Source organism: Podarcis liolepis (assembly GCF_965112155.1).
Source record: "Podarcis liolepis genome assembly, chromosome: 6".
In the NCBI taxonomy this organism is placed as follows: domain Eukaryota; kingdom Metazoa; phylum Chordata; class Lepidosauria; order Squamata; family Lacertidae; genus Podarcis; species Podarcis liolepis.
Window position 1 is genome coordinate 31903437 of NC_139559.1, and position 23935 is coordinate 31927371.

The 23935-nt window shown below is 41.8% G+C and overlaps 2 protein-coding genes across 5 annotated transcripts in view; both read right to left on the reverse strand.

The window, feature by feature from the left end:
* Positions 1-12997, reverse strand: part of IPO9 (importin 9) — a 34232-nt gene extending 21235 nt beyond the window's left edge. Inside the window, exons 1-2 of one of the 3 annotated variants that reach the window (XM_083508465.1) lie at positions 10174-12997; positions 393-454 (exon numbers count right to left, since the gene is read on the reverse strand). In XM_083508465.1, the coding sequence (XP_083364591.1) occupies positions 393-454; positions 10174-10324 (213 nt within the window). In that variant the 5' untranslated portion in view covers positions 10325-12997. Of the gene's footprint in view, positions 1-323; positions 455-2875; positions 2978-10173 lie in introns of those variants that run through there. The other 2 variants (XM_083508467.1, XM_083508466.1) reach the window with 2 other exon arrangements.
* Positions 12998-16962: 3965 nt separating this feature from the next.
* Positions 16963-23935, reverse strand: part of KDM5B (lysine demethylase 5B) — a 50917-nt gene continuing 43944 nt past the window's right edge. For both annotated transcript variants that reach the window (XM_083508454.1, XM_083508455.1), the window contains 6 exons: positions 23427-23585; positions 22189-22674; positions 19832-19943; positions 19483-19637; positions 18110-18427; positions 16963-17809 (listed from right to left, as the gene is read on the reverse strand). In XM_083508454.1, the coding sequence (XP_083364580.1) occupies positions 17672-17809; positions 18110-18427; positions 19483-19637; positions 19832-19943; positions 22189-22674; positions 23427-23585 (1368 nt within the window). In that variant the 3' untranslated portion in view covers positions 16963-17671. The remainder of the gene's footprint in view (positions 17810-18109; positions 18428-19482; positions 19638-19831; positions 19944-22188; positions 22675-23426; positions 23586-23935) is intronic.

A 23935-nucleotide genomic window follows, 5' to 3' on the forward strand; every position in this document is an offset into this window, starting at 1 on the left:
CGTGATTATACCAGAAAATGTGACATACTTCAGCAGTAGCTTACTATTTTGTAATATGTATGTTCTGCTTCTATCTCAACATAGCTAATGCTCCCTTCTTGGGCAAGGTTCTGATGACTGCATTCTTCTGCACTGGCTCTCTAGGATGAAGACTGGGGCACTGTTTTACAGTGGTTCCACTCCTATTTGGGCAGCTGTTTCTAGAAAGTGGTGCTAAGGGACTCCTACTCAGCTCTGTGGTATTAACATCTGTGGAAGGGGCAGGGAGAAGTGAGTCATAATACATGAAAGTGAACATCCTCTGTACCAAAATAATTGCTCACCTGGTTATAGGGATAACAGGAAGCTGCTCAGCAAACAAATACTTTAACTTTAAATTATTTGAGACTGACCTGACGAATGGCCAGTGCTCCTTGGGGATCTACAGTCAATTCTGCCAAGTGAACACCAAATTCTGAAATTAAAAGAAAAAAAAGTAAACTACTGGTAACACAATATCTTGTTTCAGAGGTTATAACGCTTGGGAAACTACATTGTCATTTTTCATGTGTGACCCTTTATTCCTTGCACAGTCCATTCCTTCCTGCCCTATTCTCTCAGCTTCTCTCCACCAACCTTTTAATTCAAAAATCCTATGAACAAAAGGTATTTTCAATGAATGGGTTATAGCAGAAAGTTGGAGAAAAGAGGGGACATCTAGAAATCTGAACCATTTGAAGAAAATAACACTTTGTCATTACTTTGCCACTAATACGCAAATATAGATGATAAAAAATAATGTCTGGTTGGACCAGACATTGCAACCAAATGATTTACAAAGCAAAAAGGTCATTACAAAGCAAGAAGCTCATACAATTTGAAAGTGAAGCTTTAAAATTACAATCCTGTGTGTATCTAAGCAGTAAATATTTTATTTATTTAGATCAGAGACAGCAAACTGCTTTCAGGTGGAGGGCCACATGCCAGTAGTGAATGGGGCTAAAAGCAGAAGTACGTGGAGCAAGAAACATGACCCAGTCACACAAAATGCTTAAGTTTCCACAAGCACATGCATATATATCACCTTTCTCAAGCATCCATCGAGATAAACAAGCATTCCAGTCAAGCATCAACTCACAAGGAGGAAATGGAGCATGGTTGCTAAGCTATGTGGCCCAGGAAGAAATCAAAGGGCCTGGAGGGTCACATGTGGCCTTGAGGTGTGAGATTCCCCACGCCAATTTTTTATTTCTACCTCCTTTATAAGGTAAAAAGCTTTCACAAAGGAACTTATAACTACGCTAACATAAATATGAGTTTAAAACTATAAACATTCAATTAAAACAAATAATTCCTAATGTCTCCCAGTTCTATGGCTAGATTCCAGTTCTGCCAGTTCTATGGTACAAGAGAAGCTTCTGCACTTGGACACCATTGCAGCAGGTACGTACTGATCACATTCACATCCTGTAATTATCCTATGCAAAATCCGCTGATGATTGATGCAGTGCTAGTACAGTCCCTCAATATTTCCACCAACATCATCTCTGCAGTTTCTTATCTCCCTCTCCAATAAGACATATTATTCAATTTTATATATGTAGTTTTTTAGCTCAGGGGTGGGACTTCTGGTTCACAGGGTGTTCCCATCCAGTCACCCCCTTCGTAATTCCCACAATTTCACAAAGAAAAATGGGAAGATGCTGCTTTGTAGCAGAGCTGTTAAGTATTTCTGCTGCCCAACCAACTAATTCTTTCTTTTGCCAAGATATGTGATATCTTTGCAGGAAATGTAATTTGTATGCTGAGCTTTCCAACAATACAACCCTTTTATTTGTAAATGGACTTTAATCACTTCCCCACAAATCAGAGAAATGGTTCCCCTTTTGCTGATGCAAACCTTAACCATAATTTTTCCTCCACTCCACACTTCTAAGCAGAGACAGATGGGGTAGGAAAGAAGGGGGGGGAGGATAGGGTAACTGAAAGAGTCATTCAATCAAGTCATGCTTCCCTGTTTACCTATCCACTTCTTGCTTTGGCTCCAGGATTAGACAGGTTTTCCCCAAAAGAATGTGACCCTTGGGGGGCAAAAAAGATTTCCCAACGTCAAGATTGGCCTCATTCCCACAACCCTGCATGATAAGGCAGTGTGCAGCCCATGGGTTCCATGTCGAAGTACTCTTGTAGCCCATTTGGTATGAAAAGTTGGACTGCCCTGCCTCATATCATTATGTCAGGTGACGGACAGCCATCAACATTCAAAATATGCTGACCATTATGCAGGAAGGAGGGGTAAATGATCCTAAAAACTGAGCACCTTTTCCTCTGCAGAGAACACCTTTGTATTCAAAGCACTTCTTCCAGCACTCTCTGAATACAAGGCTTTCTGTGCAGCTGTTTCCAGCTGAATGTACAGGCTGCAGCTGTCCAGGGCTCTCTCCAACACCAAAATATTAACTGATCATCTGTGACTGCAGAGAGCCCTAAGCTGTGCTTCAAAACCCCAACAATCAGCTGATAATTGGGACTTCAAAGCACCATGAAGAGGGCTTTGCTGGCACCTTTCTGGCCCAGTGGTGACTTTACGTGTCCCACATTTGACACCAGAAGGGCAGATAAGCATGCATCAATCAAAATTGCCTGGCAGGACATATGGGGAGGCCCATGGGCTATAGGTTCCCCACCCTGATATAGAAAATGCAATGAAAAATTCAAAAGGAGTCCATCGTTCTTTCTTGCTCCTGAATTTTTATGGGGCACAGTTCCTATAAAAGCAGGAGCATCCTAATTAAAAGAAGAAGCAATGTTAAATGTTTCTTTTGTTCAGAAATATTTTCTCAAACTACTTGTGGAACCAAAGCCAATACTAGTAGTAAAAAACTGCAAAACTGGCCTTTATCCAAGTACAGGCTCCATCAGCTAGGCTCAGTGAACACCACATGCTCAGGACTGAGTCTTGATCCCCGAGGGTTCTCCCTTCGCAGAAGAACATTGTTTAGGCTATACTGGAAGAGATCCAGAAAACCTCAAGTGAGAATAGGAAAGCAATTTCCCCCTCCAGTTCCAAGTTAGTGGAATCATTATATGACCACTATGGTTACCTAGTCTTGAAACCATAGGAGTAATATGAGCTCAGGAAGACTGAGAAGGATTTAAAGCACTGCTTGGTGTCAATTTTGGATTGGCAGTGAGCAAACAAGCTGCAACTTAATCCAGACAAAGTGGAAATATTGTTGGGTGAGGAAACTGGAAACTGGGAGGTAGATGTAAAACTTGTTTTGGATAGGACTGCACCACCCTGAACATCAGACTCAATACTGGAGTGCTCCTGGATTCAGCTCTGTGCCTAGAAACCAGATAGTGAGGGTGGGTAGAATGCATTTTATGCTTTCAGCTGGCACATGGCCTCTTTCATTCATGCTGTAGTAAATGGGCAGCTACACTGTGAACCAAGGCATTATGTAGGACTCACAGTTTGGATCATCTCTCTATTATCATCTGATCTCCATTGGTTACCAATTTGTCCCTGGGCTAAATTCAAAGTGCTGCTTTTGACGTTAAACAGCATAGGACTGGATACTAAGAACAGCCTTAGAATCCAGCTGAACACAGAAGTCAACTTCAGAATCCCAGCTCTATGCCCCTCTACCATAAGAAGTGAAGGTGGTGGGCATTAGGGACAGGATCTTCTGTTGTGCCGCAAAGATTACCGAACACCCTCCCCAAAAAGGTATGTACAAATTATGTAAACATACATCCTTACCAAAGACTTTTTGGGTGCTACACTTTAATCATAGGGTGCTGATACTGCCATTTAAAAAAATACTGATTCCTGATATTTTAAAATTGTGGTTACATTTGTTTTTTAATTTAAATGTATACTTCAATTTGATTATATTTTGTTAGCAGCTGAATATTTACCTAAGACAGAAACACAAGACAAAAATATTTTGAAAAAGATATTTGTTTACAGTAAAGTTCAAACTATGCTATCACTGCAAAGACAAACATCTATAATGAAGCAAAGACATAACTACTGAGAAGCAATACGGCATTCAGACTGTGTTTTAAATGAAACCAAGTACTTTAACTTATTCACATAACAGCAGAAGATGACATCCTTAATGTTGATTGTTGACATTCTTGCATGGACCTTGATCTAATTCAACAAAACCTAGCTCAGTGGTACATGGTTTGGCTTGCAAGCAGAAAGGCCCAGGTTCAATCCCTGGCACTACCAGTTAGGATTGAGAGAGACTCCTGCCTGAAATCCTGGAGAGCCACTGCCAGTCAGTGTAGACAATACTGAGCTAGATGAAATAATGGCCCAACCGTGGTATAAGGCAGCTTCTTATACTGTCATAAAAAGTGCATACTCAGGATCATCTAGCACAGATTAATTATGCACACTTGATTTAGACCAGAGGTGACTAACCAGTGACCCTCCACATGGCTTTGGACTCTCAATTCCATTAGCCTCAATCAGTATGGCCAATGGTCAGGAATGATGGAAGCTGTAGTCCAACAACCTCTGAAGGATCTCGGGTTAAACACCCTTGTTTTATACGTTTAAAACATATTGGTGATTTGAGGTGAGGCAAGACTGAGGGCAGTCCTAGAAACTCTCCAGGAAAATAGGGATGGCCAGCTGTGGGGTGGCCACTGAGATACATCTCATGTGACATGCTCTTTGACATAATTTAAGTGCCCTGACAGTGATGCTGTCATATGCTATCTCAACTGAAGCTTGCAAAACTCTTCCTGAGCAACGCTATGTAGAATGGTTCACACTAGCCTATTCTCAAGGTTATTACTTAAAACCATTAACTATTTTCACTAAATCGCAATCTCACAGCCATTGCTTTCCCATCAAATGGACTCTGTGAAGAGGTATCTTTGGCTGTGATATGGGTCAAAAATGCCCCCGTTTTCAAACCTGAGAGAGATTCAGGGCCCACCTCAGCTAGCAATAGGTTCACAACTCTTAAAATTCAACTCAGAGCCCTCTGGATAGGAAATAACTACCTGAATAATTGTTAGGGTGGAAAAAAACTACTTCAATAATTGCTAGGGCAAACTAGTGTTAATTTGCCCGTGTTTCCAATTTCAGCATAACAAAATCTGCAGGTTCTGCCAAATACTACTACTACTACTTTTAAAATAAATAACCTATTCAGAAGGTGCACGATGAAAATGTGATAGTTGTGAATGATGTATGTAAGGTGCAACACTTCAGAGGGCCCAATGGTGGTTGCTCACCCCATACTGTACCATTACATGATCATATAATGCAAGAGTCTGGGCTTGCTGCTAAAAGTAGAAGTGTGACATGTTCCCAAGCTTGCTTGAAGCAGCCACTCCTAGAATGAGCAATTCTCATTTGTTCTGTAACAGGAGGGCTGACCTCAGATCTTCAAAGCAGCTATCAGCTCATATTTGATACTACAAGCTGCATATAAATTTTCCCTGTAGGTGCAAGCACCTGACACTTGGGTCATGTAAGAAATAGGTTAGGAATCGTTGAATTTGTATGGGGAGGAGGGTAAGAGTGTGTGTGAACAGGCCAATACTATCTTTTCAAGAGTCTGAAATCCTGCACCTCTGTCAATTTGCCTGTAGTCCCTGAATATATCCTGAGTTTAATTTTCAGTAGTACATCCTCAGATTAATCCTTTATTTACAGTGGGTCAGCTAATCTGAAGTGGCTTGCCTTACGTAATATACCGTATTTTTCGCTCTATAACACGCACCCGACCATAACACGCACGTAGTTTTTAGAGGAGGAAAATCCGTAGGCATGCCACCCGTAGGCATTTCCTCCATAACACGCACAGACATTTCCCCTTACTTTCTAGGAGGAAAAAAGTGAGTGTTATGGTGCAAAAAATACGGTAAGTTTAGTGCTATTGAGGTGGACCCAGCGTCTAAATAAATTTATGATCAGCCGTCACTATCATCAAGAGCATTAACTCATGATTGGGCCAAATGACCATCAGCCCTCATTAAGAGGATGGTTTATATTGGATTTAAGTTTCCATCAATAAATAGATATAAGAGTTTGTTAAAACGTAAAACACCATGGTGGTTATCGCCATTGGAGGCTACAAGTGTAAAAAAGTTAAATATGGCCACCTATGAAGATTTGGTGATCGAAATAGAGAATCAGTGGAAATTAAAATATATGAAGAAATTAAAAGCTTAGTGAATGATTAGTTGCATTATTGTCAAATAAATGAAATATTTAAAGAAGATAAGAAAAACAATGGATTTGAATATACAAAATCCAGGTTTGAAGTAGATTTGTTGAGTTCTAAAATTAAAATATTGTCAAAAATGTATAAACTACTTTTAGAATGGCATGTGAAAGAGGAGGAAGTTAAATTGGTTATGATACATTGGGCAAAGGATATTGGTTAGAATATACAATTAGAGGATTGGGGAAAACTTTGGAATACATTTTACAGCTTGCAGTTTGCTTAAAGAAAATGTAATGGAAATGATGTATAGGAGGTATATAACACCAGTGAAGTTAGCAAAAATGTACAGACGAAATAATAAATGTTGGAAATCTAAAGAAAAAGAAGGTACCTTCTACCATATGTGGTGGGTTTGTAAGAAAGTGAAGGTTTTCTGGGAAATGATATACAGTGGTACCTCTGGTTAAGTACATAATTCGTTCCGGAGGTCGAACTGAAACTGTTTTTAACCTGAAGCACCACTTTAGCCAATAGGGCCTCCCGCTGCTGCTGTGCCGCCTCTGCACAATTTCTGTTCTTATCCTGAAGCAAAGTTCTTAACCCAAGGTACTATTTCTGGGTTAGCGGAGTCTGTAACCTGAAGTATATGTAACCTGAAGCGTATGTAACCCAAGGTACCACTGTATAATGAACTTTTAAAAATGTTAAAATATACATTTGTAAAGAAACCAGAAGCCTTCCTATTGGGTATTGTAGATAGAGAAATACATAAGCAAGATAAAATATTGTTTTTGTATGCAACAACTGCAGCAAGAATATTACTGGCCCAAAAATGGAAACAGGAAGAGATCCCAACAAAAGAAGAGTGGCAGATGAAGTTAATGAACTATGACGAGTTGGCAAAACTAACTGGGGAAATTCGGAACCAGCAGGACCAGACCTTTTCAAAAGACTGGAATAAATTTACATTGTATTTGAGAGACAACTGTAAACAATTGACATCGTTAGTAGGGCTACAAGAAGTTTTGTAAGATTAGAGATATAAATTATTATCAATATGATGTTAGTTAAGGAGGAGGGAAGTCTCAAGCCAAGAAGTGGTTTTTATATATCATATGTAAGATGGATGTTTTGTCAATTTTTTAAAATAAAATTTAATAAAAATTATATATATAAAAAAATAAGTTTCCATCAACAGTGTTTTGAAACCATTCAGCCAGGTGACCACAGATGCTTTCTCTCTGAATCTCTTTTCTGCTAGGTACTCTGAAATATCTAACTAGTAAGTCTCTCTGTGTGTTTCTGCCTTCCCTTTTCTTTTTCCCCACCTTTCACCAAATAAAATTTAATATAGTTTGACATTTGGCTTCAATTGTTTTAAAAGGCAATTATCTGGAATGTCTCATAAAACTCTTCCCCACATGCTCAACAATATGGTTAAGTTTTGTGTTTTAAGGATAGTTTATGACTTGGTGTACTCTAAGAATTGGAAAAGTGAGTCAAAAGCTGCTTCCCGTTTAATATTTTTACGAGCTCTCAAAAAAAATGAGGCAGCCTAGAGTTTTCTGCAGGTTAGTATTATCCTGTTGTGATGACCTATGGCACTCTTATACTTTCATACACAATAGCGTGCTGTAAATTCTCTTCAATCCAGCATTCCTTAGTGCAATCAGCTCTTAAAATATAAGAATTAAGCAAAAAAAGTGGGCTGGCTTGCAGGATAGGTACAGATAAAGCTAAGTTACAAAGAAAACATGCGCAACTTACTTCTGATCTTAAAATATACATCATTAATGCTTAATCCTATGTGAAGAAGCCTCATGGATAAGCCTTCTCAGAAGGCTATACAACTGATTTCTTTTATTGCAATAACTAGTGACACTTTAATAGTGCCATCTATGTCCTCTTTGTACGATTAATCTTTCTGCCCTCTCCACCAATACCTCAACACACATTTGTACTTTGGAGCAGACATCTCCAATTAAGTTGTGCCAGAGACAGAAGTTCATCAACTGAAAGAAACCACATTGGGAGAAGTTTCAGCTGGGTTGGGTGTCTGAAGGAAGTTCCCTTTGAAGTGGCATAATCAAACTGCTTAAAACAGATAAAGACAGAAAATATAGTACAAATACGCATAAATATTGGTACTTCTCCTTCAAGCAATCACAGCTTTCAAACAACAAGAACAGCATCACAAAAGTGCTATATTGTTCATGACTTGCTTCTGAAAGTTGGTAGTACTGTAGCTTTACCCCCTGTAGCTCCACTTGCCTGCACAACAATGACCAAGTAGCAATCCTATCTGCCCACAACACATTACAAACTACAATCTCAGGAATTTTCTTCTCATTAGTCATTTAAGTTACCAGCCTGGGGGTTGCAAGAGAGGGAAAGGAGATAAATTTCTTAAAGGCTTATTTAACTTGAATTTGCTATGGAAAACATTGTTTTTAAATATTTTAACAGAATATTCCTAATGCATAAGCACATAAATAATTCAAAAATCGATAAATAAAGCTAAAGCAGATTTTTTTCTATTGTGGTATTTTGGCAGGAGAAACTAATTTCCTTAGCACAGGGTTGGGGCACATGGTGTCCATTAGCTAATGGTTGGAATACACGTCTTATTACCCCTGATGACTGACTGTCCTGGCTGAGACTGGTGGGAGTTGGATCTAACCACATATAAGCACACATGTATGTATGTATGCATATGGGTATATATCAACACATATAACACACACACAAGCAACTAAAAACCACACAGAATTCAGATCTTATTATAACTCTCTACATTAAACTGAAGTAATTTATTATGTTTATGGAACTGCTATGTCTAAATCTATGGAGTTCAAATGGGTTTTAGAGCACATTTAAAAAGCCTAATTTGGAAATGATGGAGTGAAGTATCAGCACGTTCAGACTCTGCAATTCAGACATGCAATGCTTCAGCCCTTGTTGATCTGCACCAGTTCACATGGTAGATCACAATCTGTGTGGGAATATTTATATACCAGGCACTCCCACAGCTAGCTTATCACAGTGAGCATAACAATGCTCCAGAGGAGAAGTGGGAGAAAGACAGTATACCCTGTGACAGTACTGTATACACCTAAGCTAGTCTTAAGTAGGAGAGAACGCCTTTTTGAAACATTTCTGCAGAAGGCTTTAAGATCTACATCTCTATTTAATTCTATTACACTTAATGAGCACAGCTTTTTCTCATTAAAACCCGGCTGTACGCAACCCTTTAGGCCAACCAATTTTACTACAGAGATATTACTATCTCACTCAGTTCAGTGCTGCTCTTTAAAGTCTGAATAATTTAGCTTGGAAACCCTTAAGGCTGCTTTATAGGCGAACTTCAGCAAGGCGCCCAGACAAAGCCCCCTCCTTCCCCATCACCCAACCTTATCCCATGAGGAACCCTCTTCAACCTTTTCTGACCAAGCACAAAAGGGAGGGAGCCACTTTTTAACTTCACCCTGTAGTAGTTGTGTGGCCGCACCGCTGCGGCGACCCTTAGGGTTAGGCCGACGACACTTACCAGACGAAGGCCGATTTATGCCTTACATACACAATGGGCACAAAAGGAGAAGCGGGGCCGCCGGAGGCAGCCCACTCCGAGGTATATAAACTTCGGACGACTTGGAAAGGAAGCCTCGGCATCTCCGGTGCCGAAGAAGAGGCGAGACTGGGGCAGGACCATGAAGGGAGCGTGGAACCGGTGGCAGCAGAGGCAGGACACGAGTTTCCCCGCCCACCTCGAGCTCTGCGAAAAGTCCCTTCCAGCCCCTGCCCCACAAAAGGCCCTCCCAAAAAAGGGGTTAATCCAGAACTGGGAAACCGAGGAGTAGCTCCATCTCCTTCTCTGCCCATCGCCCTGGCCGGGGAGACCCGAGGCCCACAAAAGGGAAGAAGCGGGAGGCTCCGCTCCCCTCAGAGCCTTCCCTCCCGCCGCCGCCCCGTCGGCAGTTGCTGCCCCCACACTCACCCTCGGTGACCTCCAGCACCTTCACCTGCTCCTCGGCAGCTGCGCGCACCCCTTGCACCGGGCACAGGATGCCGTTCAGGGTCTCCACCAGCGCCTCCTTCAGCCCCTGAGCCACAGGGCCCGGCCCCACGCCCGACGCGACGCCCGCCATCCCGCCGCGCCCCTGAGGAGAGCAGCAGCAAAGGCGAGGGAGAACCTCGGCGGGGCTGGGGGGGGGGCGGGGAAGAAGCGCGAGGCGGGAGGAAAGGCAGCAGCGGGTGCGGGTGAGGCGCCACTAGGCGGGCTGAGGGCCGCGGCTGCTGCCGCCACCGCGCGCCAAACGCGCACGCAACGACGTTCTCTCGCGCGGAGAGCGGCGCCTGCGAGGATCCCGCCGGAACCGGTTCTCGGAGAGCGCCCCCTGCAGCACGGATGGAAGCATCGCATCCTTAGGCTGACAACTTTTACTTTTTTTTTTTAAATTGGAGGAGTCCTTTATTACAGATCAGGCAGATTAAAAAGGTAGACTATGTAAAGCAGAAGACTGAAAGAAAAATGTACCCATTTAACCGTTTCAAAAAACCATGTACGGAAAGAAGCTGAAGGAAAACACCCGAGAAGAGGCAGGTGTACCACCGTTCCCATTCTACGCTGGGCTGGTGGAGCCATTTCTCTTGCTGGTCTGCTAAAGAGAAATGTTGACAGCATGCCATCTCATTCTGCTGGTACTTAATGGGACAGGCTGGCATGGGTCAGAGGCACCATCATGACAAACCAGAAAGTGCTGGATGAAAAGTGATTCATGGTCAATGGTGACAGAAATGCCATGCCATGGAATGGCAGGAAGTTGCTGTTTCTGCAGTTACAAGAAAGATAGCAGTGAGCCACACCAAATTCCTGCTTAGCTTTGCAGACAGCAGGGCTGCTGGACTGGCTGATACAAGTGAAGGACAAAATCTAGGTGTTCATCAGAATTTAGTAAAACCCCATTTTCAGTGGCAAGGCATGGTTTCCAGTCCTAAAGTTTCAGCAAGGTCAAATCAGGAGAATTTCCCATCCATCATGTAGTAGCGATACATCAGTCCCAACACTATGGCTCCCAAAACAGGATCAGATGGACTGTCCAGAAACTTCATTCTTTCGAGGGAGACTTGTTTGGAACCTTGGAGGCATTAGGAGTACTGTCATATGGATGAACCTCTCCTATAAGGCATTGGTCAAGCATCTCTCGGGCATCCAAAGAGTGGCCAACATCTTCAAAGTTCTCAGTGGCATCTCTACCAGCTTGTTTGAGCAGAATCTCCTCTCCACCTGGATGCTCACTGAGGAAGCGGGTGATGTCATAGACACGCCCACTGATGACCAGTCTCCTAGTTGGTGTTTCGCTTCACCACTTTGTCCAGGGTGAAGACCCCTTTTGCGGGTCTCCAGCATGTCCCCGCTACCATGCTCCTTTCTTGACCCCATTCAGACTTGCCCACCTCAACCGAACAGGCTGACTTTTGGAAAAAGAAAAAAAAGGACAGTGGGATCCATCCATTTTTGGCTGGCTTAGGGGTCCAGCTCAATAGCTTTTGCTGGAAATAGGGATGGGCACCATTATTGCTGGACAGGGATGGGCAGATACAATACAAAAATTGACTGTTCGTCTACATCTTGAAGCAGGGGGTGGGGAATGTTTGGCTCTTGCTGGACTACAACTTCCTTCACCCCTTGACCATGGGTTATGCTTGCTGGGAATGGTGGGAGTTGGAGTCCAACGAAGATCACCTGTTCCTCCCTACTGGTTATTGCTTTGTTTGTTGATGAGAATGAGGATGATTATGATGTGTTTTTTGTTTTCATTTTGTATGTTGTGAACGGCCCTGTGATTGTCAGATGAAGGGTGGTATACAAATTTAATCAATAAAAGTTAAAATAAATAACAAGACAAAAGACAGGGAGGAGAAATGACCTTGCTTCTTGACTGTGGAGGGACTATACCAGCTTATTTCTGACCAATTAGGGAACCTTGATTGAAATGGGCTTACTCTCATGTGTGCTTAGAATTACATTCTTTACATTCATTCTGATTTGGTCTGGCCATTGCAAAGCTCTGGACAGTCAGCTGAGCAGTGGTAAAATGTGGAGATGTACTGAAGGGGCATCTGAAAGGACTGCAAGCTCCCACTGTCTGGATATTAGGGTAATCAGAGCTCCTTCTCTGGGTGTCCCTGATATCAGTTAGGTGGATGGTGACCAGAAAAAAAAATTCTTCAAGATGGCACATGGTTGTATACATGTCATGGGCCCCTGCTGGATAGCATGCATGATTGCTATTAATGAGTAGGCATCACTGTGCATACACAATCTTGTGTCTCTAAAAAAAACCAAGCATTTTTTTCCTCATTGCCACCATCAGAATTAAAATGCCCTCCCACTCACCCATCCTTCTCAGTAGTGAGCTATGTAGCTAAAAGCAAGCAGAGCTGTAGCTTGGCATCATTCTCTTGGCTGTACTTCAAATAGTGGTGAGGCAGTAAAGAGAGAGAAGATTGCTGAAAGCCCAATAAGGGCTGCTTTCTTAAGCCAACTGCTCATACAGCCCTGGAAGAACAGGAGAACTGAAGGGCTACACTGTGTTGCCACAGCTGACTTCCCTTATATGGATTGGATGAGTGCTATGGAGGATACAAAATACAAAGGCTGCACCAAGAGGCCCTAAGAATTGACCAGAATTTGGTTGCATTTATAAATTTTATGTCTGTCCTTGTCTATTGTCTGCTGATTTATTTTGTACTGTGTGTTTTTTATTGTACATTGCCTTGTAATTTCAAATTGAAGTTGATATATAAATATAATGATGATGATGATGATGATGAGAGGGGACTTTTATTAATCAGAGCTGAAAAGGAAAAAAAAAATACTTGCAACTTCTACATGCCTGGAGGGCTTGCCTAAACAAAAGATGTTTCAAACAGGCACCATTAAGATTACAGTGGAAGTGCCTACTACCTGACCTCATTCACAGGAAGTTCCACAGTGTACATGCTGCCACACTAAAAGACAGATTTATTACAAGTGCAGAACAAGTATTATGTGGCACCTGTAACAAATGTCCTGCAGCATCAATACATAGCAAAGTTATTTTTCCTCCACCCCCCAATTGTATGCTGAAGCAAACTGCTGAATGGCTTGCAGTGCTTTTCTTAAGAGTGGCTGAAATGCATTTAATTAATCATGCAAAAACCACAGACAAAAATGTGTGGATTTTTCACAAATCCAACATGTCCTATAAATATCCCATTGTTTGTCTTGCAGATGGATGCATGAAACCACAAGCATGGTCTGACTATAGGCATCTTTCTTTTGAACTAGCACATTCTGAGGTAAAGTTGGGTTGCAGCCAGAATTAAATATGCCAGTTCAGATTTCATGAGCAGGCAGTAGTGAGACATGTGTCATGCCAGTGAAGTGCATGACAGAGCCTATAAACATCCAGATGATCAGAGACATTATTATTTCTGGCCTATTACCAATACAGTATTTGTACTAACCCAATTTCATTGTTGCTATTTTAAGACAAAGCTCCCTAACTGGCTTTGTTGTGCAACGGCTTTCACTAAAGAGAATGCCTGAGAGGACGCTTTGCATAGATCAACACGGTGACAATTTAAATGTTTCCAGCACTGGCTTGTTACATCAGCACCCATGTGTTCTAGAGTAAATGCTTGAGAACACTGCTTTGCATAGACCGGCATGGTGACAAAACAATGCTATTTAAGTGCTTCCATATGAAAGATCACACTGTTTTCTTATACCAGGATCCTTGTGTTCTAGATCTGATTCTGTCAAAATGATGGCAATCTCTCTGTAATAACCTCACTATTGTACAGGGAACCAACCAGACCACTGTATGTAACCCAATTTCATGCTGGCTGTGCAGTGGTGATATGATAAAGTCTGGTTTTTTGTTTCCTTCCCACAATGCAGTGCTTTCGAAGCTGAGGGCCTTTGCAGGAACCTGGCAAAACAATGTAATATTGGCCACTCTTTCTCCCACTCCCATACAATAGGTGCTCCCCTCTCCCCAAAATAAAAACACTGTCATAGGCCAATAATGTTTTTACCTTTAAACATGCATCTCTCATAAGGGGAAAAGGCTGGCAGCACTGGCTCCAAGGTAACATTGTCGATTGAAATGAGATGTTTATTGGTCTGAAGAGGGTACATTTCTGAAAATCTTAGGACTGAACAGTCTACAAAACTTTTGTTACTACTCTATTGATGCTGCTACTTTGTCTCATTGTACAGTGGTACCTTGGGTTAAGAACTTAATTTGTTCTGGAGGTCCGTTCTTAACCCGAGGTACCACTTTAGCTAATGGGGCCTCCAGCTGCCGCCAAGCCGCAGCCGTGTGATTCCTGTTCTCATCCTGAAGCAAAGTTCTTAACCCAAGGTACTATTTCTGGGTTAGCGGAGTCTGTAACCTGAAGCGTCTGTAACCCGAGGTACCACTGTATAACTTGGATGAGTTGTGCCAAGTCAAAGATACACACTGGTGTTCTTAAGCTCACGAGGACTTTTGATTCAGGAGGTGCTTCTGCTAAGCCAATGGATGATCACAGAGGGGGTTGTTCACCATTTCTTCCTTGCCCCCACAGGTACAAGCATTTCCCCAAAATCAGAGCGAATGTTGAGGGACACTTCTGAAAATATGGGAGGTGGCATAGGTTGACTATAGCAGAAAGAGCTGGTCTGCAAAATTCACGTTCCCTCAGAATCTGCTAGCAGAGGTGTCCACTGATTTTCCACCCAAGCAACACAGCATTTTGGAAAGGAACACACCTAGGACAGTATTTCTCTCACACACAATCTTTTTCTACACAGTTCTGGAACAGGTTTCTTCATAAAGGAGCAAAATGTTTTTCATTCTGCCCCTCCAACCAAGTGTTGATCAATATGCTCTTTATTTATTTATTTATTTATTTATTTATTTATTTATTTATAAATAAATAAATAAATGTGGCACTAAGATTGTTTTGGGCATGGCTTTCAAGGCAAGGCTTTCCCTCAGGTAGCCTTCCTCAGGCTGGTGCTCCAAATGTTGAGACTTCCAACTGTCCTCAACCCCAGCCATCATGACAATGGGTAAAGGATTATGAGAACTGCAGTCCCAACATTTGGCAAGTGCCAGGCCGGGGAAGGATGTCTTAATATGGTTTGTTCTCAAATAATGGGAATTCTGAAAGTGCTACTGGTCAGTGCAGCCAACCCATTGCAGTTGGGACAATACTTTATTATAAAACACAGTTTCCATTGCTATTCTGGAACCACTACAAGGGCTGCTGGTAGACAGAAGAAACTCCTGGACTATAGCATCCATAATTTGTACTGCTTGTACTCACTAGCTGTCAGATTTAGTGCAAGTCTTAAGAACTAATCCCATAGCATATTCCCACCACTAATTCCAGAAGTTAAAATGAAATAATAAGCCTGTAAATAAGAATTCCATAGCCCCTCAGTTTTTGATTTTTTGTGTTACAAATATGTTTTATGCTTTAAATGTATTGGCATTTTTTAAAAAAGGTAACAGCCAGCCAATGTTTTTTCTTTCCGCTAGCAGGTTACGTTTTAGGCCAAATGTATGTCAAGAGTCTCATTCTCTGCTGACTGAGCTATCACCTAACATAACATTGATTCTGAACTCAGTCGGACATGTTAGAAGTGGCAGTTATATAGAGATAGAAGCAAGAAGATCAAAGCTGCTAGGAATATTTCTGTCCTTTTTCTCACTGGTCAAGACTTCAAAACTGTATTCTCGTCACCCATGAATTGGGAAAGAATGGCATATGGTTGTGAAGACTGCTGTCCAAAAACTTACCAAAGTCAGAAGTGAGCAAATATATACCATGAGGAATTAACACAAAAAGGAACACCAGTCCAATACACAAGATAGCCGTGGGCCGGGCTTGTGCTGACAAAGCTCAAAGATGAATCCTGACTCTCATACTGAATCAGACCATTAGTCCATCTAGCTCAGGTACTGACTGGCAGTGGCACTCAGGGTTTAAAGCAGTGGTCTCTCCCACCCATACCTAGAGATGCTAGGGATGGAGGAAGACATTTATGTCCATTCTGCTGTTGTTTGTCTTCTAACACAAACTACATTATTAGCCTCACTTTCCAATTTGTCAGAGTTTTACATTAATTGCTATTATTACGTTATTACACACCATTTCGATGCAATGGTCATTCATTTCAATACACAGGGAACTCAATACAAATGGGGAAAGAAGCAATCAATCATGCACCACTGGCGAACTCAAAACAAGAGCGGATACCAATCGTATTCACTGAATTGATTTCTGTTCCAGACATGGGACAAATAAGTGAACATCGACATTTTCCACACCGATTTCCATCAGAATTCTGTGACAAGTCCAGAGATGCTGAGGACTGAACCTGGGATGTTTTCCCTGCAGAGCATGGACTCTACACTGAGCCAAGGCTCTTCCATCATTTATGTCATCTGAGAGACCTTTGTAAAACATATCTACAAAGTTACTACCTCATAAAACCCACTTGCTTACACATTCGTGGTCTTGGAAAAGAAACAGATTTGTTAAGTTTCTATGCCTATTTGCCACAGGTAATGAGGAAATGGGTTTTTACAAGGCAGATCTAGGCTCTGTGGGATTAAGGAGAGAAAGACGTCTGAAAATGCAATGGCATGGATGCTTTTAAAAAATAACATGTGAAAACATGCATCATAAAAGAGATCAAGGTGGGAAACAGCTGCAATGCAACATCTTTGAAGACACCAGCATGGAATTTTGTAACATAACCAAGGGTTTATTCCACAATATAAACTGCAACATTTGATACAAGCTACCAAAAAAGAAGAAAAAGCCAAAATACAGCTGTGGCCATTACTTTACAGAGCTTTCTTGTCTCCTACATCACTAGTCCATCAGTGACACTAGAACCTAAACATTTGCTTTCTGTACATTAACCAATGCTAAAAGCACCACACGCTGTTCAGAAATAGAATTCCAGTCACTGAAACCAGACACAGAAGTTATTGCTCAGATAAATAAACCTAGTCTACAAAATCAAAGGGGGGGGGGAGAATCTAAAGTTTTCAAAAATGTTCAAAAGAGTAAACAGGGATTTCTTCAAAAAGAGGAATTATGGGAATTCTTAGTGCAGTGTTTTGCACCTAAACAGAGTTGATTAAATGTGCTGGTAAATTTCAAAGAGGTAATTTAATGCTATACATGAAAAGGTGCATGTTTTGATGCCTTCAAACTGGAGAAAAACCCCTGTCTGAACAGTCAGCATTTCAAACCTCAATAACCACAAACAGCTTAAAGGATAAAAATACAAAAGTGTCAAATTGTTTTAAGGTCTGAAAAATGATCCCATTAGGATAGAAGTAGCACCATTTGCAACTTGGCTCTAAAACCAGCCCAGTGGCTTTATGGAGGGGGGGGAAAGCTAATCTTCTGTTGTAGAGTCCTTATGTTCATCAGGCATGTTACTTTCGATATGGGGAGTCCTTTCCCGTACAGCTCACACATATGTAGTCTTCTTTTTCTGCCATTTCTGGAGAGACACCCACACATACTTGATGGAACCACTGATTGCAGCAGCCATCACACTGGACCCAGTCCACCTAGACACAAAGAGAGAGTCAAAAGTCGTCACACAACAACAAATATGGTACATCACTTTTATATCTGTTTGCTAGCAAGTTTTCTGTAGCTACGTCTAGCAGTCTACTAGTACCATATCCTGTACTGGGCACAATACTTTGAGGAGATAGAAAAACTGGTGTTCAGAAAACAGTCTTAGGGTGAAAGGCTGAAAGAACTGGGTTTGTTTGTTCTGGGTGGCCTACAATGCCCCCTCCAACTCTATGATTCTACCAAACCATGCATTTTTACATCCTTTATAGATATTTCCTTCAACTTACCTCATCACCTTCAGGCTGCAGGCAATTGACAGCTGGGCAGATGGCATCCTCATCTTCAGATTCTTCTTGTTCAGAGAAGGACATATCCGAAAGAAGCAACTGGCTTTCACCAGACCGCTGTATGTCAAACAACCTGTTTCTTTCCAGCTTGCTAGTACCCAGTTCCCTCAAATGAGATAATTTCAGTTTTTTCTTGTTGGGAGCTATTTTTCTGACCCGTGTTCTCATCTCACTGCAGAAATCTCCTCTCTCAAAATGTCTCTTCAGCTTCCTTTCCACAGAGCAAATTCCATCTCTCTTTCCTCGACAAAAATCAGTCTACAAGAAACATGCATTAGAAGTTCATAAAGTACCATGTAGCCAGTTCCTTATACTTCTGGCATGCTATGCAGTAACCATCCACACATTTAATGAGAAGCACATATTAAGCATGGGATGTGGGTGGCGCTGTGGGTTAAACCACAGAGCCTAGGACTTGTTGATCAGAAGGTCGGTGGTTCGAATCCCCGCAACGGGATGAGCTCCCGTTGCTCGGTCCCTGCTCCTGCAAATCTAGCAGTTCGAAAGCACGTCAAAGTGCAAGTAGATAAATAGGTACCGCTCCGGCGGGAAGGTAAACGGTGTTTCCGTGCGCTGCTCTGGTCCGCCAGAAGCGGCTTAGTCATGCTGCATGCTGGCCACATGACCTGGAAAAACTGTCTGCGGACAAATGTCGGCTCCCTTGGCCAGTAAAGCGAGATGAGCGCCGCAACCCCAGAGTCGTCCGTGACTGGACCTAATGGTCAAGGGTCCCTTTACTTTACCTTTACATATTAAGCATAATACTTCAGCATCTCTTTCTTATAGTACTTAAGAATGAGATTTTTTTGAAAGGTTTTACCATTTTTTCAACACAGATACAAAAAACCTCCTTTCACCTTTTAAGTGCAAGGGAATTAATATTGAGAGCACACATATTGGCTGTGAGCTGCTACAGCATGCAAGCTATCCCTAACCACTTTTGGAGCTCATAAGCAATGTCACAAAAACCTGGACATTAGAGCTTTGGTATGGCAAAGCTTATGCAACAGAACGTTTGTAAGAATTCCATTGCAACTGCACATCTGGTGTACTTTTTTGGGGGGAAGGGGTACAGAGAAACAACTGATCTGGATTTCTAGTGTGGCCTCTCTATCATCTTCTGGTGGCTGATGTTGAGGGAGGGGAGAAATAAAAGTGATACACAGGAAAATGCTTCTGTGTGTGCATGTGTACTGTTGATGAGAGGGGGGGAAGCCTGTATTTACACTATAGCAATTAAAACAAGATTTTCAAACAAGCAGATTCAAGCAATCACTCCCTTTCTGAGATGGACCCCAGCCCCAAATATTTACCTTTTCACTTGTTGGTCCTACTGGTGACCTCTGTTCTGTCTTTGCAACTGGGCTTTGCTTTGTGAATAAGATCTCATACAGCTCTTGTATTTCGGGTAGTGAAACCTGTAGTAGTTGGGCTTCCATCATCAGTTCATTCAGCTCTGCACTAATGGCTAGAGTGACAAACAAAATAATTTTTAATTATCAGTGGTGAAGTTACATAGCTTTAAAACTTTTCTTTCCAAAGCACATCAAGCAAATTGAAATTATTTTTACAAATTCTCTGCCTACAAGACCCTACACAAAGGAGCTCATAATGTTATGTTTAGGATTTCACACTGATGAATGATAAGTACAGCATACTTACCATGAAGGGGGATGCAGTTTTGTCCTGTAGAGAAAGGAGAGTGTAAATGCATGGGTCTGTTATTCCAGTCATGTGGCAAAGAGAAAGATGTAGCACCAATTGTCTGTGAAACCTAATTAAAGAGAAGCAATTAAACACCACCTTATTTCTTTAACATGCTGTGAACTTGAATGATTATGGTGTTAAAATGTAACTTTAAATTAACAGTTGATTAAAATGACATGCCCGATATCTTAGTTTTAGAAAGTTCTATTATTATTATTTCAATTTATTACCCACTCTTCACCATAAGGTTCTATGTCTGGCTACAACAATTTAAAACACAATATTATAACCATCTAAAACAAACTGAAGTCACTGGATTAGGTCCTCTTTTGGACTGGAAACTGATTAAGGAACAGGAAGCAGAAGTGAGGAATAAACAATTTTCCACAACAGAGTAATGCATGTAGGCAATATCAGTATTGGAGCAGGTGCTATTTAATTTAGTCATAAGTGATCTGGAGTTAGGGGTGACGTAGGAAAGTTTGCAGTAAATACAGTACCAATTTATCCAGGATTGTGAAAACTCAACAAACATGTGAGGAGCTCCAAAAAGCATCTCACCAAACTGGGTGGATGGCCAGCAAAAAGTAGCAAATGAAAAGCCAAATGTGAAGGGGCAAAACATTCTAACCACACATTCAGTAATAGGGTCTAATCTGTCTGTGACTTGGGGGGAAAAGTCTTAGGGGGTTAAAGAGACAACTAACGAAAAATGTCAACTCCTGTGTGTAGAAGTAAAAAAAGCAAATTCCATGTTATGATTGCCTCGTCTCAAAAAAGGCACATAGAAAACAGGAAAGAAAAGGGCAACCAACATTGTTAGGAGCTGATCACCTTCCTGAATGGATTTGGGGCTTTTTAGATAAGAATAAATGATGAAATGGGAATGTGACAGAAGTTAACAATGTTATACTGTACGTTATGGAGAAAGTGGGTGTTTTATTTTTTACTCTCTCTTATAACATCAGAACTTGGGGTAACTCAATGAAACTCCTTGGCAGTAGATTCATGACAAACAAAATTAAGTACTACCTCAACACACTACTGGATAAATAGTAATTTAGAGGGCTTTTAGAGGGCTTTAAAAAGACACCTTATGGAGGTGGTCTATCAATGGCTATAAGCCATTATAGCTAAAAGGAACAGTTGGGGGGCAGAGTAGTGGGACAACAGTGGGGCTATTCTCCCGAAGGTATCTGGTTGACCACTGTGAGACACAGAATACCACACTAGACCTTTAGTCTGATTGAGCAAAGCTTATCTCACATTGCTATACAAGATGTGCCTGTCCTTTGCAGACAAAAGACTGTCACATTAAGGTAGGGGAGAAAGGAGCTTCATTTTCCATGAGAAACACATAACCATTTCATTTGGGGAAGTCACTGGAGGGGTCAACATTTACACCACTTTAAAATGATGGCAAATTATTGCCTTCTCTCCAGTTTGGCTTTGTGATACCACATAGGTAAAGGGGCCCATGACCATTAGGTCCAGCCGTGACCGACTCTGGGGTTGCGGTGCTCATCTCGCTTTATTGGCTGAGGGAGCCGGCGTACAGATTCCGGGTCATTTGGCTAAGCTGCTTCTGGCGAACCAGAGCAGTGCACGGAAACGCCGTTTACCTTCCCGCTGGAGCAGTACCTATTTATCTACTTGCACTTTGACATGCTTTCAAACTGCTAGGTTGGCAGGAGCTGGGACCAAGCAACGGGAGCTCACCCAGTCGCGGGGATTTGAACCTCCGACCTTCTGATTGGCAAGTCCTAGGCTCTGTGGTTTAACCCACAGCACCACACACGTCCCTTGTGATACCACATAGTCAAATCTAATTAGACGTTGGGGGAGGGGGGTCTTCCCCCCCCCCAAGACAAATAGTCAAACAAGTTTAATTCCAACCCAGCTAAACAGACTGTGACATCAGATCAGCTGGTCCACAAGCAGATTGGGGATCCATGACAGAGGAGCTGATGAAGGGCCAGAGACGCAACACTGATAAGAGAGCCCTCTTATCAACTGAGCAGGAAAGCAGGGGTACAGGAGGATTTACTTTATTCTAAATGATACAGTTTAGGACAGGAACATAAGGCAGCTTAAATCCACGACAAGGATACGTATCAAGGAGGGAGAGTAGAATTCATTGCCTAATAGGACAATCCATTAAGTAATAAATGTGCGTGAACCAAGGCTGGGAATTAGCATGTAATTCCTTAATAATTTACCACAGTATTGTTGGCTCAGAGTTCAGATAAATGTGTTAATTAGATGTTGCGCAACACATCCTGGTGAGCTCCCTGTATCAAGGAGAAGCTTACCTTACTTGTCTCTTGCAACTGGCCTGCCATGGTTTGCCATCTGCTGTATAGTATACCTGAGCCCACTTTGTCTTGTATAAGTTTTATATTCCCTGAGGACAACATCTGCTGTGCTCTATGTTGCCAGTTCACGGTTCTCTCTATCATATACCGTAAAGCATCTCCCTCAGGCAGTCTCACTCGAATACGCTGCAAGGAAGCCAGTAAAGGTAGAATCTTTTCTAAAGGTGGCTTTTCAGATCTATGACAGTGAGGGCAGAGCCACACCCGAGGTTCCTGCAAAGTTCTGGGCACTGAAACACAGCTGGTATGGAAGACCGCTCTGCATAGTTCACACTGTATCATTGGTGCTGCGGGCTCACTCTGGCAGAGACAAACTTTGATCTCTACATCCTGTTCAGTGGAGAATATTTTTTTTTCATTTGCTGCTCTAAGTGAATGCAGTGCTTCCATCTCCTTTAAGCGAGCTTCACCAAGTGTGGCCATCTGGAAGAAAATGACATGAAAACAGTCAAATTCCTCAGAGCAAGATTTTTAAACTGAAGGGCTTAACTATAATTTTCTCCAAATCTTGCAAGAAAGCTTTAGATGATCCTCAGGGTCCTGCCAACTCTACAATTCTATGATTCGAACTAGGGAGTCAAACCAGATGTGTTCCTTTTGAACTTTTTTTTAATGGCACATTGTCTGACACTTCATCAAATGTTAAGGGATACACTTACATGTAGAGTAAGAGGCTTGACTTTCATTAACAGAAGATCCATCCCAAACACATATTATCTCAATCCTCAGAAAGTCCAATTTTTAAAATGTATTAAAACATGCCCTCTTTATTTGGGAGAGAACACAAAAACCTATACAGTCATACCTTGGGTTACAAACGCTCTGGACCGTGCTGAACCTGGAAGTACCGGAACGAGTTACTTCCTGGTTTCGGCACTCACGCAGGCGCAAAATAACATCACGCGCATGCGCAGAAGCGCCAGATCGCGTCATGTGCAGAAGCGCCAAATCGTGTCATGCACATGCGCAAACGCGGTGCTGCAGGTTGCGAATGTGCCTCCCGCACAGATCACGTTCACAACCCAAAGTATGACTGTACTAGACAAAAAAGGATTAGTGTGCATCTCCACACCCAAGGAAATGGAAGAAATGAAGCATCATAAAAGAACAAAGCAAGAGAAAAGCTTAATCTACTGAACACCTATTTCCAAACCCATTTCTAACAGTATACATACCGCAGCAGAAGTTTCCTTACTCTCAGATAAAGCTCTTTCCAAATCATTTAAACTCTCTAATTTGGTGCTCTTCTTTTTTCCATTTGGGACAGGCTCTTTTAATTTCTTCATTTTTCTTTTAAATCCCAACGTTCCAATATCACATCTTGGACACAAAACCTGGTGAAGAGTCAGAACAACCATTATTCATCCTTGTGTAAAACAGCATAATCATATCTTCCTTGTAAATGGTCAATCCACAGTAGCTGTGTTAGTCTGTTGTGGCAAAAGCAATAAAGATCCATCTGAATCAGGATATTCTCAGCTATGAAAGGTCATGCTTTCAAAAAAGAGAGATCCAACAAGACACTGACCTGTTTCACAAAACACAAAAAGACAAACTTGTAGGCTCCTGGAGAGGAGCTCACAATAATTTTACTCCTCCCAAGTACTTTTTACTACTGTTTCACACCTAGTTAAACCAAGGTTTGGCTTAATGCTTTACCAGAAGTGCTACTCATGGTCCAGGG